Below are 19096 nucleotides of genomic sequence, written 5' to 3'. Positions count from 1 at the left end.
ATCTTTCAGCACTCTGTAGATGAATGTAGTTCTCCAAGACTACCGAAGTTGGCTGTCCCCAAACTAAATGATCCTAACCCCATAAAAGGCATTTCCTCTTTGAAGAAAGACACATTAACCTAAATTGAGCCTGATATCTAGAACATGGTATCTAGGACTTCTCTGGTACCCGGACTTGCACTTTTTATTATATTGTGGAATTGTAGGAATTTTGCATGATGCACTGTTTTATATTTGGGTTTTCATTCATTATATCTGTTTGTAATTTATTTATTTTTTGGTACAAACTGAATAGCAAATGTGGTGGTGGTGATAATACCATGTCATTTCTATTTAAGTAAATGGGTATGCTTTTGTAAATTCACAAAAGCCGTGTAGTTAGCATATATATTATCTTGCTTATAATTCACTCTAAGCATCAATGTCTGGAAGGCCGTGAGTTCCCAATCACAGTAAAGCCTGTTGAGGCTCCATGATTATGTAGAGAAGATTACCTGGTCTAAGAGATGAGTTACAATGGGTTCAGAGCAAGCGATGCAACTGAAGCTTAGTCAAGTCTGCCCTTCTGTACACGACATATTTAGGCCGCCAGGGGCCTCCTAGTACTATCATGTGCTTTTCATGGGATTATTTTCCACCTTGGAAATAAATATGTATTGGGGAAACAGCATGCCTTAAACTCGGATAACAGAGCCTGCGATCCTATACCCACTTCCTTGGTGTAAAGGTAAAGGGACCCCTGACCATTAGGTCCAGTCGTGACCGACTCTGGAGTTGCGGCGCTCATCTCGCGTTATTGGCCAAGGGAGCCGGCGTACAGCTTCCAGGTCATGTGGCCAGCATGACAAAGCTGCTTCTGGCAAACCAGAGCAGCACACGGAAACGCCATTTACCTTCCCGCTGGAGCGGTACCTATTTATCTACTCGCACTTTGACGTGCTTTCAAACTGCTAGGTTGGCAGGAGCTGGGACCGAGCAACGGGAGCTCACCCCGTCGCAGGGATTCGAACCGCCAACCTTCTGATCGGCAAGCCCTAGGCTCTGTGGTTTAACCCACAGCGCCACCCGTGCCCACTAAACCCAGTGCTTTTTTCTGGGGGCACGCAGGGGTACGCATACCCCTAAACATTTTGTGAATCTAAGTTCGGCCGCATTGAGGGGCAGTATTTCAATATGAGTAGGAAAATGAGAGTACCCCTAAACATTTTTTTAGAAAGAAAGAAAAAGCACTGATAAACCTAATGGAACTTATTTCTCCCTGAGTGAACTTGTATACCAGAACACTGTAAAATCTGGGTTGCGAATCAACCAGAGCAATTTTTGTCATAACCTGTAACATGGATTTAAAATGTTCACCAAATAGTTTGGGTGAGAAGTGTGCCAAATGGGCCACAGCTGTTTTAAACAAAAACAAAAACAAGCAAACATGGAGCGTATAATTGCTGCATTAGTTTTGGCCTGTTTCTGAAGGCTGCAACGAGGGCAAAAGAAGGGCTGTCATCTAACCTGTGATACAGCATCTGTTCTACTCAGATTACCAGCTGTTCAGGCCGGCTGCGCCATCAAAGACTCCTGGGAAGGGTATTCATAGTGTTATGAGTGGGGGGGGGGAGTAGGCCGTATGTAGACATATATATGGTTGCACTGTTAGTACCCTGTGCAGTGCAGTCTCATGCATTGTGGACTCAGAAGTCAGTCCCACTGTATTCAGTAGTGCTTGTTTCCATGAAAGCGTATACAGTGGTACCTCGGGTTACAAATGCTTCAGGTTACAAACTCTGCTAACCCAGAAATAGTACCTCAGGTTAAGAACTTTGCTTCAGGATGAGAACAGAAATTGTGCTTCGGCGGCACGGCGGCAGCAGGAGGCCCCGTTAGCTAAAGTGGTACTTCAGGTTAAGAACAGTTTCAGGTTAAGAACGGACCTCTGGAACGAATTAAGTTCTTAACCAGAGGTACCACTGTATAGGGTTGCAGCCATAATGTGCTATCAGCCCTTAGCCAAGGCAGATTGTGTTGACCATAGTTCGTCATATAATTCTTTTTTAGCTTTGAAATACTCCTGCAGAAACGTTGCTAGTCAAACATGTTGAGGAACTGTGCTTGTTTCAAAAAAAGAAAATGGTAATAAAGTAAAGCACTGAGTGATTGCAGTTTTCTCTGCTCTTCTTCTTGCATTTGTCTGAAAAGCATGATAGCAGAAGTGATATCATCATAAAGTTACTCCTTGTAAATTTATATAGAGCAGCTCTCTCTTCCCCACCCCTGGGCCCCATGGAACTGTGTGTATGAAGAGGACATCATTTATTTGGAACAATAAAACAAGTACTTGTTACATGTAAGAAAAAGCTTCATTAGTGTTAAGGAATATAAAATTAAACTACAACTTTGTTTTTTGAAATCTGACATTAGAGATACCTCTTAGTTATAAATTAAATAAATTAGAAGAAAACATGTTTTAAAATACAGCAATGGTTGACAGAATTTATAATAATGCGCAGTCCCCATCTCAATACTGTTTAAAGCTATTATTTCACATATAACCAAAAGCTAAAGTAGGGGCCTTTCCAGAAGCAAGACTTTCCTGCTAACTAGCCACTGATGCACTATTCTTCAATGAATTTAGTTATTACGATTTCTGGCAACAAAATGTTTTAGATGTGATGATACATGGCTGCACAGAGTGGTGCATTTCTTTAATTATTATTATTTTTTAAATCGGCTGCTCAGGCTGGTCCTACCATGAGGCAGATGTCTCAGGTGGCGAATGCTAGGGGACAGTGATAGTCATTCTGATCTTTAGTAAAAGTTGAAAGATTTATACGATCTGAAGAGAAACTAGGGTACAGCCATTCTGATCATTCTCATCCTCATGAGCAAGTGGTACCTTGTGATAAATATTTCAACCTGGGCTGTTTGTCCTACCTAGTTGCCTTCTTCCACTGTATCACAAATAGCAGGACTGGGAAAGGTCCTTGATTGAGCCAAACAGGCATAGAGGCAGCCACCCCACATCTTCCAGCAGATTTTTCACATGTGTCCATATGTTGCTCTGCTCTCATGCTGCATGCTCCCATTGCTACTGCTGTGTTGCAGTTTTTTGCTTGATTTGGCAGCAAGTAAACATCAGGGAGAGCAGTGAGCAAACATCAGCAAGGTTCTGGAAGGCAGAATGTGGCCACCTAGGAAGCTGCCTTTTACTGAATCAGACCACTGGTCCTTCTAGTTCAGTCTACCTTGGCTGGCAGTGTCTCTCTAGGCTTTCAGACTGTGGACATTCCCAGCCCTACTTGGATTTGCCAATGATTGAACCCAGTACCTTCTGCATGCAAAACAGATAATCTAATGCTAAGCTACGACCCTTCCCCACATAGCTTCTCTTGACATACCTAAGGTAGCCTGCTGGCCTCAGGTGTGGCGGAAGATGCTTTTCTGGCATCGGTGTCAATGTCAGATTACACTGCCAGCTCCATGGCTTCTATATGTCAAATGGGGAGGAGGGACATCATCTTGTACGTTGCCTCAGGCAGCAAAATATCTTGGGCCAGTTCTGGTAACTGGGCATAGCTTAGAGCAACAGTTTAAAACCATGTTCCAAAGAATCCAAGAGTTCTTTGGAAGTTTAATGTGTACATGTGTGTGAGAAAGAGTGGAGCAGGCATTGATGAGAATATCAGTAATAGAAAAGGCAGGTTGACCACCACCTTGAGCGTTGAGCATATGATATGGTGGGGTGGACTACAACCCCCATCATCCCTGACCATTGGCCATGTTGCCTGGGACTGATGGAGGATGGAGTCCAGGAATCTCTGGAGGGCCACAGATTCCCTCATCTCTGTGCAGGGGTGCACTCTCTGTTGGTGTGGTGCAACAGTAGGTGAACAGTTAATTTAGGTGAACTGAATGATTGCAGAAGAATTCTTCTGTGAATCCTCTGTCATGCTCAAAGCTTCCTAAGCAAACAAGTTGATTCTGAACCTACAAGCCAGCATATCACTGATTTAAAAGTAGCATCACACGATAAATTGCAGGACTGTACTCTAAATGGCACGGTGTTGTTGACGTGAGGTCTGTTGAGGATACAGTAAATTTCTCTTGGCCTTTTCCCAACAAATCCAGATGAACCAGGATAGAATAAGAAATGCTGGGTTGATGCAATGATCACAGCTGAATCTGTTAACAAGAAGCATATCAGAAGCATGTGCAAAATATATAAGCTGAATTGTTTGCATAGGATGCAGTCTTTAAACCACCCCCCGCCCCCTGTGGATTCTGTAGAAGTTTTGTTTTGTTTTGTTTTGTTTTTTGGGATAAGTGTGTGCCACACTACATCCGATATCAGGTATATATGACAGCGTTCTGTACTTAGTTGAAGAAACCTCTGCTTGCACAAGCAAGGCTGAGGGTTGTCAGTCTGCCTCAAAGGCACTGTTTGTGGCCCCCCAGTATTCTGACTTCTTTTTATGTTTCATCCATATTTTCCGCAGGAGGCTTGGTGTTCCATGCAAAATGCTGCCCGTTAGAGGTAAAGAGGCCTCCTCCGTTCCTTGAGTTGGACTTGTGTCATCTTCAATATTTTTCTGCAAGGACCTTCTGTGCCTACAGTTGAAAGTGGGAACACATTAAACATTTCAAGATTAAGTTCCTTCAGAATAATTATTTGGTGTCCACAGTTTTGTCAAACGATTTACTAAAACTTTTTTTTCACATTTTTGTCTTCTATTGTTAAAATACTATTTGTTTAAAATCTAAAGTTGATATATACGGTATATATGCAATTCTAACTGTATCCATGAGAGCAGTCTTCTAAGCATCATCTCTTGTTCAGATGTCTGGACAACAGCTTCTATCAGCCCCAGCCAGCCAGGCCATTCCAAATGGGGCTGATGGGAGCTATAGTCCAAGGTATCTAGAGCACACCAGTTTGGGGAAAGCTGCTCTAATGGAATTCTCTGCACCTTCACCAAACAATAGTTCCCAATGTTCCATGGAGAAGCCATGACAATTAAACTGCCTTAAAAAAAAGTTTGTAGTACAGACAACCCTGATATTTCAGGCAAAATCTTTGGAAGCCTGCTGTTTATTTAATGCTTTCCCACCCTGCCTTTCAGGACCCATTGTCCTTGCAAGGCAATGATCACTTAAATTTAAAGACGTATGAAACATCAAAGCAGAACAAGACCATATGATAGCATTTGAGCATTGAAAACCAGCACAGCAGATTAATTAATCCTCGACCAGAATAAAAAAAACATATACGTAACGAACATAGAAAATAACAGTGCAATCCTATATATGCCTACTCAGCAGTAAATCCCATTAAATTCAATGGGACTTCCTTCTAGGTAAGCGTGTATGGGGTGTTGTGGATTCAGTCTGGGATCTTGTGCATGCAAAGTAAGCTCTTCCAGCAGCCTTTGGACTCTTTCCCCTTTTACTTATTTACAGATACTCTAACTTCTTAAAAGTTGCATTTTGGGATGTCAGTGATCTTCAGTCTGAGTAGCGTGTCATTGGATCTTATAGACTTTGAGTTTGGTAGCCCAAGTAATAGTTGTAGAATTAGAGGAGAGGGTAACTTACTCGTCTGCAAATACACTATCCCTCATGGCTGGTTCTGTGGCTGCAATCCATCTTGCATTGTGATGGGAGACTGGGGGTCCCTGAGGCTGCTAAATTATAGGGAAATGGGGGGAGGGATAAAAATGTCAAGATGCAATAAAAACAGAACACAATAATAGCTAGCACACATCTAACAACTTGGTAGAAGAGGGAATGTTGACATCATATACGCATGGCAGACATCAGTGGGTGACCCTAATATAGTTCAAGCTTGGACTGTTTGTTCACCCATAAAATAACAGTTTTCATAGATATACTGTCAGCCAATTTGGATTATTTTATAAAGTGCGCAGGATATAAACTTTAAAAATCAATCAACAAACAGTGAGACTAGAAAGTGTGGTGTTGGGAGGCTGAGAAAAGATTATATCTGATACACCAATGCCAATATCATCTTACTATTGCTATCCTTTCATATAATTACTGGATTTGTATGCATCATGTGAAAAGAATTCAATGCTTGTGTTGTTTGATAATTTCTTTAGATATGTTTTTACGGGTTTTTTTTGTGTGTTTGCAATCTTTGCTTTTGATCTTTTTTTTGTATCGGAAGGAGGATGTGATTAATGTAAGTGCAAAGACCTCTTTTATAAGAAGATTAAGGATGTTACATGAATTTTTGACTGAAACACTCACAGGACTTATAGCAATCATCATGAGTCACATGATATTGCACAGAGGTAGTTGATTTTATATTACGTATGTGTTACTTACCAAAGTCTGTGCATCTGCCAGGCTACTGCTATAGCAGAATGACCTTTGTTTAGAAATTCCGGCTGCAATGAACAACAGAAAGGAGAAACTTCGGGTAAAATGTACTGTAGAGAGAACTGGAATGTGGACTGTGCTTTGCCATCAGGGTCATTCGTCCATATATGGCTGCTGAGGAATGAAAATGGCTGCTTAGCTGGTCACAAGTAACCATCGTGCTGGGCTCCTCCTTCTTGGAAGGAACTCTACGGTGAGGTGGCTGGTCGTGAGGAATCCCAGTCCGGCCGCTGTAGATTGGTGGGCTTTCCCACCATAGCCTTATTTGAATCCTGGCCAATACAGCCAGGCCAGGTGGGAGGGCTGTGGGACCCTGTAAAGGCCAGGGACCACTATCCTCAGAAATGAGAGTGACTGGTTATGGCAGTGATGCCATCAGAAAAGGACATTAAGGCACAAGTCCAGAGACCCACTCAGCAGAATGAACAGGAGGACCCCAACCACATTATGAAGCAACACACACAACAATCTTAAAAAGGGGGGCTCCAGAAAGACCAGAAACTAAAATTACCTAACTGCAGCATTGATTGGAGGCAGAAATTTAATAACAGGGAAATGTAGCTTTTTCACACACACCTTCTTGTTATGAGACCTCGCTTGCCAAATCAGTATTTCAAATATAAGTTGCCTCATTGGCAACAGCACTTGAAAGTGTGATCACAGAATCATAGAATTGTAGAGTTGGAAAGGACACTTGTAATAAAATATGTCCTATTCTGTGGAGATTAGGAACAACCATTCCTTCCTGTGATATTCTGCCTTCTACAGGCATGTTTGAGCCTCATATATTTCTCTGACATTCTTCCTTAATACTTTCACGGTGGGACTGTCTTCCATTCTGATAAATGGCTAGCAGGATTATCCACACAGATCCTTTTTCTGTAGACTGTATACATCCTGCAGCATTGGTACCAGCAATGCTCATTATATTATAGTAATAAATAATAATCATTGAATTTAAATACTTTATTGTCACTTGTACAACTTGTATAGAGTGAGATTATATAATAACAATAACAATAACAATAATTATTATTTTATACCCAGCCCATCTGGGTGGCTCCCAATAGAATATTATTAGTAATAATAATAAAAAATGTGTAAAACAACCCTTTTCTGTTTAACATTGACTTTTTCAAATGGAAAAGTTGAATGCTGTGTCAAAGAAGGTTTTTGTTTGACTCATGCAAAAACAACAACAAAACAAAAACAAAACTCTTCTCAGTACCAAAGGGCTCATTGTTTTTATTGCAAGGCCATACCTCTGGCAGTTAGTAAGCCTGAGTACTAAATATACTGCTGAGACTTACTGTGTCTTGCAGAACATTTGGAGGGACTAGGGAAGAATCCTTGCTGCCTGTTCTGCACATGACTGAATCTCTGCCCTTCTTCATCTTTGCAGAAGACTTGAATGAGATCTCCTTGGTGTGACAGCAGCTCCTCTGTCCCCTGAAGATGATAGTCAGACACTGCTACCACCTACAGGGAAGAGGTGAAATCGCCTAATTACATGTGCCGTGTATAGATTCAATGCCTGAGTCTATGCATAACCTGTAGTAATTATTGTGTAGAATAAGCATTGATGTCCTCTTTGCCCATAAAACAATAATTAAAAGTTCTGCTATATTATCATTATGAAAACTGTAAGTAAGCTAGTTACAGGTAGGTAGCCGTGTTGGTCTGCCAGTCGAAACAAAATGAAAAAAAAATTTCTTTCCCGTAGCACCTTAGAGACCAACTAAGTTTGTCATTGTGCACAAAAGCTCATGCCAATGACAAACTTACGTAGTTGGTCTCTAAGGTGCTATGGGAAGGAATTTTTTTATTTTGTAAGTAAGCTGATAGTCAGAAAAGGTAATACCTTTGTTACTCCTCTATCTTTCTACAGTTATCTAAAAGGCTTAAAGTTAGCAAGTGTGCAATAAAAGGGTTAGACAGAGAAATCTCTCCCTCTCTCTCAACTAGGAAAAAGAGAATATTGTCTAGTGTGCTTCCTGCACCATTGGACTGACTATACAATTTGGAAACTACTTGGGTCTAGCGTAAGGCACCCATGAGGGTCTTGGGTCTGGTTCTATGGGCCCTGATACTGTGGGATCCAGTTTATAGGTTTCTGCCTGCCTGTTTTGGATTCAGTGGTCTCCTGATCACCATCATCATTCATCAGCTCAAATGTTGACTCTGTAGCCTTTAACTTGTCCTGGTCACTGCTGGACTCCGGGGTCATGGCAGACCCAACAGATCACGTGGAAGAGACAGGAGCTGCCCAGGGTGACTGGGGGGCAACCCAGTCAGATGGGTGGGGTACAAGAAATAAGTTGTCGTTGTTGTTTGGCCAGTTCCCATGCCTGTATTGTTCTATCTACCTGAAGGCAGACAATGCTGCAGTAGGAAAATGACCATGTCATTTGATCCATCCTAAGTCACCCATTATTATGGGTTCTGATGTTACTGAAGTAGGAAACTACCACAGAGGGGTGACAAATATGTTCCCCCTGTAATGCAAGGGTAGTCCCTACTTTGTAACAATGACACGCTATTAGCATATTGGCAGTAGAATTCAAGAGAAAGTTGTACAACATCTATCTTTATTTCTATGTCTTGAGATATCAACACACACAAACGGAGAAGCAAGAGTATCTTGCTATTAACACAGACAGAGACTACTGCTGCATTATTCTTCCATATATGTTTGTTTCATTACAGGACTATCAATACTATTTTCTTCTCTTTTTTTAGAAAACCGAATATGTCCAAATCACTTGGGTATATGTGGGCCTAATGCCATGCAGTAATAAGTTGGGATAACTTATGTAGGTCAGGAAGCCAAGTCTGTGGTAGCACAGTTTAGATCTAAACAGGATTTCAAGCTTCTCTAGGTCATTATGAACACGCAAGGTAAATCTCTGGGATTATCTTGAAGTCACTTTTCTTTTCTAATTGTATCAGAAAAGCTAATGTGAGTTTGGCCATTATTCAGATGAATGGCAGTGTCATCCAAACTAAGTAGCATTAGAAAGCAGCTCCCTAAATATTTGATTTATGATATTCTTTCTTTTAGCAGCAGCTACCTGTTCCATTTGCCAGGCAAGCTTTTCTTCTTGTGCTGTGGAGTCCTGCAGTAGAAAACCTTGCAAAACACCTTCAGTGGCTATTTTCATGTTATTCTTCAATAAGCCAACAACTACAACTTACAAACAATGTGGGAGAGCTGGCTTTCACAAACAAGTGAAAAAATACTGATAAAATTAACAGGAGGGAGAAGGAAAATAGGAAAGTTGTGCATCACAAATGCATTGCAAAAAAAATTTGGGAACTAAAACCAATTCAGCTCCAGAAGCCGAAAGTAAATTAATTTCACTTGCTTCATTGAAATGATTTTGCTTATTTAAAGAATTAATGTCTCCATTATAGAAAACTACAATAACTTAAAAGTCTAGAAGACTGAGCCAATCAATGTTAAGCACTTATTTTGAAAATCACCCATAGAATCAGTGCTTAGTCCTTTCCCCCATCAGTGTCAATGGGAGAAAGGATTAAGCACTTCCTCAACTCTCCTACAGCATTTGAAAGTTCCTAACTCTGGTTGGATTGTGCTCATTATTCATTAGCATCAGTGGCAGAACTTGGAGTCTCAAATTTCAGCAGTGCCTGTGTAACGCCAAAATTCAGTGTCTTACTCTGTAAGATAATTAAAATGCAATCAAACCAACTATTCATGTTTTGCTAGCTGGGCACATCATAGGAGCTGAAGCTCACAGAGTTTTCCTATAAACTTGCTAGAGAGAACTCTGTGAGAGACAATCCCACTATATATCCTCCTACCTGCCTGGGCACACCCTCTTTCCATCTCTTTCTGCTCTGCCAGCAATGTGACACCTACAAAGTCTGAGCTCCAAACTCAGACTACATTTTGAGCTAGACTTACCGGTAAATATGTCTTTGTAACTGAATTACCATTTTAAGTCTGTCTGAACAAAGCTGCTGTATCCGTTACTCTTCAGTAAGTATTCTGAGTGAGTATATGTTATTTTTTACCTTTTACAAATCCATTTTGTGTGTGGTTGTTAGTTTAAGGGGGAGAAAAGGGGGAAATACCAGGAAAATCAACTCTGCCTTAAAGCATCCTGGATTACTTAAACTAAAGGGACAAAACTAGCCTATTTAAACTTCCTTTTAAGCTACAAAAGGATGGCACTCTGCTGAACATGGGGAAGGAAGGATAATATTTAATAAATATATCATCTCCTAGCATCTATTCATATTCCAAAACCTGCCTCTCACCTTGGATTCTACCCATAGGTGCCAGGTCTAGGAGGCCCTGGGTGCCAGAGAACCCACAATTTTTTGTGCGTGCTTAGCACCCACAACGCCAAGCTCTGATGTGACTTCCAGTTACCACAAGTCACATCAGAGCCCTAACACGGCCTCCCAGGCGACGTCAGAGGCCATGACAGGGCTCTAAAACTGACTTCTGGTAGAAACTGGAAGTCGTATTCAGAGGTCTCATGAGGTCTCGGGTGTTATCTCCAAGACCCTGTGAGGCCTTGGAAGAGCCACCGCCGCAATGTAAAGTCATGACCTCATGATGTCACAATGTCACTTTATATCACAGGCGCCATTGGGCACCCATAACCTGGGGCCCAAGTCAGCGCCTCTGATTCTACCTCATGGCTGTGGCACTCCCAGAATTCCACGCCCAGTGCAACCAAACTGGTTGTGTTCCCTTAAATCTGCCTCTGATAGTATGGACGTTCTAGCCCAACCTTTACCAACCTGGGGCCCTGCAGTTGTTTTGATGGAAACTCCCACCAGCCCAGTTTCACCAGTCCTGGTGCCATCACCAGCCTGTGCTGGCTGGGGCTGATGGGAGTTGTGACCCAAAAAGTCTGGAGGGAGGGCACCAGGTTGGTGAGGACTGTTCTGAGTTTAGAAGGTAGGCTGTTAATACATACTGTAATGGTGTGCACTTGGCAGCAGGACTCACCCTCGTCATAAGTATCTCCCCGCTGATTTTAAAGGGGCTTGTGACATAAGAAAGGGGAGCAGGGGAGGCCCGTGTTTAAAATTTGTTCAGTCCTATGCAGCATCAAGGGACATGGGTGGTGCTGTGGGTTAAACCACAGAGCCTAGGGCTTGCTGATCAGAAGGTCGGCGGTTCGAATCCCCGCGATGGTGTGAGCACCCATTGCTCGGTCCCAGCTCCTGCCAACCTAGCAGTTCGAAAGCATGTCGAAGTGCAAGCAGATAAATAGGTACTGCTCCTGCGGGAAGGTAAATGGCGTTTCCGTGTGCTGCTCTGGTTTGCCAGAAGTGACTTTGTCATGCTGGCCACATGACCTGGAAGCTGTACGCCGGCTCCCTCGGCCAATAATGCGAGATGAGCACCGCAACCCCAGAGTCGGTCACGACTGGACCTAATGGTCCGGGGTCCCTTTACCTTTACCTATGCAGCATCAAAACAAATGGACCCTGCAGATCTGAGAAGAACATACAATGCAAAGAATTAAGGAGAAACTGGTATGCTCGTGTTTTGCTGGAAAGTGGTTGTGTAGGATCCCCCCCGGCCACACACATGGAGAGTCTTTAAAACATAATTGCTATCAGGAAATGGTTAGTGCTGAGGCATCTGAGGTTAATTCACAGGGATAGTCATATGACTGGGCAGCACTTAACCCTGCCCTGGCACACTCCAAGTGCTATTGCTGTTAAAGACTCTGGCAGGCTTCCAAGGGTGCTTGCTATTTTTGTCTTGTCTGGGATTAAACAAGGGCACCTATGAAGATTACCAGGGTGAAAGAAGTCCTATCATCTCAGGCTGATAAGAACAGGTAAAGGGGCAAGTTTTTTAAGGAATTAAGTTTCTATATTTTGCATTGTGTGTGTGTGGGGGGGGGAGTTGGGCCTCAAAATCCCCATGTTGTATATATATTTGCCATTCATTGGTATGATTGCACATTTTTAGTTTGTTCAATTTCTTTATTATATGTTTATACTGCCATTAGGTATCAGTTCCCAGGTGGCAGGGGAGCACAATTAATTTGAGCCAGGGTTCACTTATGTTTGCTTGCTCCAGGAGCTTTTTTTGGATGCTTAAACTCAGGCCTGGAAGGAACTCATCAACAAGAGTGCCTTTCTTTCCCATTTGTGAATCAACACAGCTTGCTTCCAACTACATCTGATACTGGTGGCTGTGAGGCTTCCAGATCAGAGGGTGATTTTCAGATGTGCTCAAGGTTGATAAGTACTTTTGGTTGTGTTATCATGCCAATTGCCTGTTCCACACAGATCTTACGTTTGCCAAGGTGACATAAACATGAGAGCAGGTCAGAAGCTGAGATGTAGGGATATGTAACCTCTCTTGGCCAGCTGATTTTTCTCTGCACATGGCCTTCTAGACTGTTTGTTATGCAGCTGGGCTCTGTAACCAGAATTATGCCCAGTTGGATGAAACTTGTTTAAAATGGCCTGGTGCAGATCATTTGCAAACAGAAGGATTAGGTCCACTCTCTTCTGCCCAGTAATTCCCAATAGTGGGTTTTTTGTTGTTGCCATTGTTGTTGTTATAGAAAAGGCTGCACTTGAAATTTCCTTAAAACCTACATGCAATTTATGAACCATGTTAGGTGGTTTTTTTTGTACCAGTGCATATGTTGGTTTTACACCATGATCTTGAGAGATCTATGTTCTGCTTCAGTGGACAAGAAATACCCTCTTTAATAAGCAACATTTTCCTTACCTTTTTCGGCAGGATGCACTGAGTACTTTTGGCTTTTCTTCTGACTGGGCTACATGCTACAAAAACAATGGAAACATCAGCATGAACTGAAGAGATTGTTCAACTTTCCTTGTCAAAAATGTAGCATCCCAAGAGAGCAGCTCAGACCCACCTGGTAGAACCTTCTCTGCACTGCCTTCAGTGGATATTCGCCCCCTCCCCACTCTGATCAGTACCAGGTGATTGGGTCTGGGAGTTGCCATTTTAATTTCCCACAGTGCTCTGCAGCAACACTATATGTGGGGCATTGTGGGAAGTTAAAATGGTGGCTCACAGCTGTCTGACACTAATTGGAGTGCTGCTTCTACCAACATCCGCTGCTGTTATCTGATAAGCACACCAGGGCTCACTCCATAGCTGCCAAGTTATCCCTTTTTTAAAGGCATTTTCCCTTATGCTGAATAGGCTTCCTCGCGAGAAAAGGGAAAACTTGGCAGCTATGGCTCACTCAAAGGAGGAGGAGCCCACTAATACAATTCCACTATAGGGCCATTTCACAGGGACTCTACACACTGGATCTGGCCCTGAGTGACATCAAAGATAGACCTTGCTGAGAGAAGTTGTGGGGTCAGGAGTGTTAGGGTTGCCCTCTTCCAGCATTTGAGAAATCTGCTTGGAACTCAGTTTTTTCAAATTAAAAAAAAATATTCAGAGTGGTTTACAACATTCGGTTGAAATAGTGTGCACACGCATACACATTTATGTATGTGTATGTATGTCTGTGTATAATATATACATAGAAATAAATCGGGATAAAACCAATTCAAATTCAGAACTTTTTTTGTGTGTGGGGGGGAGGCTTTTTTTTTTTTTAATATAAGCGTAACACTGGCAACCAGGTAAGCCTTTCTTGAGAGGAATCTATATGTGGGATCCCATCACTTTGGCACCAAGTAAAAGCTGTTTTGTCTGTTAAACTTTTAATCATGGAATACAATTGTTCAGCTTATTTTGTAGAATGTTGTTGTGCTCCTGATTTCAGTCATCATATTTGCTTTGCATTTTCTTTCTCTGTTGTTCTGATCTGTTGCAATCTGTTAACTGGGATGGAAATAGCCACACACAAAAATGAGCCCCCATCTCTTGTTTCCTGGGGATGTGGCTTAAATCAGAACAGTACCCATTCCCAGTCATTAAGGTGGTTCTTAATTTAATCAGCTAGTCATTCAATAAAATAATTCCATACAGTCACACAGCCATGGAAGCAACAGCTAATATGGTATTACAGGGAGGAAGTGATGGTTCACATACATCAGTCACAGAAGTTTAAACGAAACAGATTTTAGGAAGATTTTAAGCGTATGTAAAAGTTTTACTTGCATCTTATTGAAAGCAGAGGACTGTGAAAAAATATTTGCATATTCATTCTTTTTTGAATGCTGTTTTTAATTACATTAATGATGCTCCAGATTAAGTAGCAAGGAGTGCCTTATAAATAGCCATCTGGCATATTTTTAGCTTGCCCATTGTAATCTCCCCAGCCAAAATGCTGTACATCTGCAGGCAAGGAAAGCAGCAAATTGCCTTACCAAAGACAAAGTAAGGAAAAGTTCTAACAGAGGTAATACTTCTTGAATAGGCTGCTTAAGAAACAGTTGTTCATGAAGATGGGAGCCAAGCTGACAACTCCCTTCGGCCTGCCATGAAATAAAGGCATAAGGAGCTGCTTGATACTGAATCAGACAAACGGTCCATCAAATGATGTACTGAAGGCTGATGCCTTGTGCAGAAAACGTTTCTGGGGCTCCCCCCCCCAGCAGGTCCTTGCAAAATCAGATTTGTAGGATATCCTCTCCCAAATACACCTTCTGCCCTGACCTCCTATAAATGATTCCCTTAACTAACAACCAAGCTTGGCCATTAAAAAAAACACAAAAAACTACTTTGAAATTCTCCTTTCAGTCAAAGCTTGGGTTGCCCCTCATCCCCCTGCCTTGCCCAGACTGTTGCCCATAGCTGTCAAGTTCTCCCTTTTTTTAAGGGAAATTCCTATATGCTGAATAGGCTTCCTCGCAAGAAAAGGGAAAACTCGACAGCTATGCAACTGAGATTAGCTTTTCCTGCATCTTCAGGCCAAGAAGAGCTTTACCTGTTGAATTTCTTCCTGCTAATGTTAAAATAGTGGGAACCCTGCTAGAAAATTATTACACGCCTATAGAAAATCCAGTTTTCTGACTCAGGCCTAGAAAATAGGGTGGATTAGGTTCTCTGGAATGAATGGGGTAAAAGAAAGACCCTCTGCCCCATAATGCAGTTGCCCCACTAACAAACCCAGCTCTCCTGGTGCAGGTGGAGTGGTTTGGTGAAGTTTGGTGAGATAGGGCTTTGGTTGTACAATCAACATTGCACCCCATAAGCAGTAAAAGGGATAGTGGAACTGGAAGCAAATTTGGGGGTAATTTTTAAAAAACACACACCACACAATGAAAATCCATTTTTATAAAGATATTTGTGTGTGCGCGTGCATGTACGAAAGAACTCCAAGGATAATAAGCCTGGGATCCCAATCATAATTTCATTTGCATTTTAATAAAAACATCATCATCATAAATCTGAAAAGAGCAACTGGGGCTTGCAAATAAATATTAAGACTACAGTGTTGAAAAACTATTGTTCTCCTGAATGCATATTGATCTTTGTCTGACTTTTGCTTTTCATGACAAGTAAATGCTAAGGTTAAATGTACAATCAGACAGTCCCAGAACACAAATTGAAAATGATATCTCCTTTGACCCAGTAGGTCATAGCCATATAGAGTCATTTTCTACATATTAACTATTCAGCGCTTCATTTTTCAATACTCCTAACGTCATGATTTTTAATCTTAATGGTAATATTGGATAAAGGTAAAGGTAAAGGGACCCCTGACCATTAGGTCCAGTCGTGACCGAAATATTGGATACCTAGGAACAAAGCCACATGGAATTAAGCACACTGATTGCACAGTTTGTTTCTGTGGAAATACTTCCACTGCCTAGCCTATCTAGACTTCTGCCTTCATTTTCTCCAAGGGAAGGGCGAACGGGGTGGGGGGATGGGGTGGGGAATCAGAGATCACTACACAGCAAGTACAATACAGTGAGCACACATCTGAATTTACCATTTTGAAGGTTTCCCCCTAACATTCCATTTCAATAAACACCGAACCCCTGGCAATAGCCCTGGTTGCGTGGTACTCACATTTGGAAGAAATCACAGTGAAGACTTCTAAATTTTCATCACTGCAACTGTAAATCTGGTGCATTTTTCACCGCTCCCTCCTGGCTGCCTATCGGCTTCATGCAACTGCTCTGAACTTCTGGTAAATAGGTTTCACTAATCCCATCTGGCTCTGTGATCATTGTCCACGTCCACAAAGGAGAGACTGATGCTGTGATCTCATCTCATTCTACATTCTTCATTGCAACATTTTCAACCCCAGTCTGCCTTTGTATGAATTCTGCTCACACCAGGGTTTGATTTTGCTGCCCCTTAAAACTACAGCCATGCAAGTAATATTTTATTTGCATAGCCTCTCTCTGTTACCAAACAGGCACTTTCTGCCAATAGTAAGCGGCGACCTGAAAGAATGCTTGCATTTTGTGTATAGATGAGGAATTATGAAATAAGGCATTTATTGTTGTTGTTGTTGTTCTTATTAATTTTCTATACCAGCCTTCATCCGAAGATCACAGGATGGTTTACAAGATTTATGGGAGTGACAGAACCAGGCATTATTTTGTAGTATTTGTTGTTCACTTTAGGCATATACTCATTTAAAAAATAAAAAGAGAATAATTTTCTAAATGGACATTTTAAAAAACCACACCCAATACATGCTGTAATAAGAACACATTTTACTTAAAATTGTTTCTTGTTTCACAAGGCAGTGGGATAAGGCCTTTCAGCTCTGAGATCAACGTTTTCAAATATAGATGCTTGGACTTAAGCACTCAAATCTACATTTAGCTCTTTTAATAGGTGGCCTGGTTTGCTGAGGTGTTGAGCTCTTGCAAAAAACAAACAAACACCAGGTGAAACTCTACACCCACTTACTTAGAGGAGTTAGGCCCACCAAAACCACTGCCCCTCCCTCCCCCAGTTTGATATGTCGCCAAGAAGGAGTTCACTTCAGGTGCCTGGGTCTAGCATTTTCATTGTGGGAGTACCACAGTGATGAGTGTACCAGTTATGTCTTGTAAATGTTATATTAATCTTTTGGGAAAGGGTCTTTTTAAAATAGTGGTTGAGGAGTTGCCATGTAACCACACACAAAAGCACTTTTTTTTGTATGTAGGTGTGTGAAATGCACATACAGGGTTAGTCTAGCTTTTCTGGGTCAGAAACTGTAGCAGGTTTTAGCAATCCCAGGTGCCTGATGTCCTGGAAATATAACTTGCTGCTACTACTACAATTTTTTAGGGAGGACATCAATATTCAACTCATGAGCCTGAGCAAAATACTATAGTTCTTGCTTTATATGAGAGTTGTGGACTCACAAACAAAGCAGGGCCAACATTGGTACAGGATTTGTACCACTTGTTTCCAAACTGTCCCGTGGTACCAAATCTGTTGGGAAGGGGGAGAAAAGCTGTTGTTCTAGAAAACACTGGAGTATTTAAAATATTCAGGGAGCAATCAATACAATCAGCCCCAAGTTCAATTAGTTTTTGATTTATTGTGCCACATGTTCTGCTTGTATGACTGATGCCATTAACATCAGACTCGGCTGGCTTGTTCATCTGTCTCCGTCCAGTTTGTCCCGAGCACAAACACACTAAACAGATGGGGAATTTCATGGCCACAAATGGAATTGTTTATCCTTCTATTGTTCTTGTGTCAAGCAATCAAACCAAATCCATTACCAACCAATAAAAAGATCAGTGCAGCATCTATTCAGCAGCGAGCTGAGCAGAGGAGGTTAGGCAGCAGGGATTACAAGTGTTTACAAATGGTCAGAAAAATGAACCACACTGACTCACAGGCAAAAATAGAAAGCTGAAACAAAATGTCTATTCCCCCACCGGCTAATTTTTGGATACTGTACTCCTTAAAGAAGATACCCCTAGGAAAGAACACCCGCTTCCATTAAAATTTTGCCTTGGAGATTAAGCTTTCATACACTAGCAGAATTTCTCTATCTGGAAGGCACAATATAATGGTGGTTTCTATGTATTAAATATTTTAAAACTTTTAAAAAGTTCTATTTTATTGCGAATATACAAACCACATTTTTCTTTCCATGTATGAAGAATACCGGTAAATATTTTAGTTCCCCTCTTGTTTGAAGTGGAAAGAAAATATCTGGTGAAACGGTTGATGGACACATAACTCAGAAAGATGATGCTGTAACCTACCTGCCGAAATGTGTTGTGGGAACTGTTCTCCCACACCCCTGAAGGCCACCATTAGGTAATTATTATCCACACCCTTGCTCTATGTTCTTGGTGCTTTTTGATGGGGTCAGGATACTCATTACATTCGTGGAATGCAATCTTTCACATGGTAACCCTAACCCTTGCCTGCATAGGGGGAAGTACCAGTATATGTGTATGGGCTTCCTGCATCTAAATATTTATTCTATGTGCAGATGTCAGGGGGTGGGGCTTGGAACTGTAGGGGTGGAGTCAGAAGTACAGTCCTGTTGCTCCTCCACCTGTGGAACCCCCTTCACATGTGATTAGGTCTTTTATTGCCAGGTAATTATATTGCTATAAAGAAACATTCTCACACATTAGCACAGAATCTGTTTAAGTTGAACCAAGCCCAGCGAAATACTTTAACTGTCAAGAATCGAACAAAATGAAGGAATGTTGAAGGACCTCTGGACATTTGAGGAGTTCCCATAACTAATTATAAACCCATCAAGAACGAGAGGGAATGGCTTCCATGGCCTGTTGCCTCCAGACAAATCTGAAACCTAGAACTGCCCCATTATCCGTGCAAACT

General features: G+C 41.7%; 1 protein-coding gene across 1 annotated transcript; it reads right to left on the bottom strand.

Annotated features, from left to right (window-relative positions):
- Positions 1–2292: 2292 nt before the first annotated feature.
- Positions 2293–16555, bottom strand: VXN (vexin). The gene is made up of 6 exons (XM_035125660.3): positions 16349–16555; positions 13130–13185; positions 7701–7869; positions 6337–6398; positions 5584–5672; positions 2293–4599 (listed from the first exon to the last, which is right to left on the bottom strand). The coding sequence occupies exons 1-6, from the start codon at positions 16410–16412 to the stop codon at positions 4410–4412; spliced, it is 630 nt and encodes a 209-aa protein (XP_034981551.1). The 5' UTR covers positions 16413–16555; the 3' UTR covers positions 2293–4409.
- Positions 16556–19096: the final 2541 nt, after the last annotated feature.

This window comes from Zootoca vivipara, chromosome 8 (genome assembly GCF_965207765.1).
Source record: "Zootoca vivipara chromosome 8, rZooViv2.hap1.1, whole genome shotgun sequence".
Taxonomy (NCBI): domain Eukaryota; kingdom Metazoa; phylum Chordata; class Lepidosauria; order Squamata; family Lacertidae; genus Zootoca; species Zootoca vivipara.
This window is presented reverse-complemented; position numbering and strand designations above follow the sequence as displayed.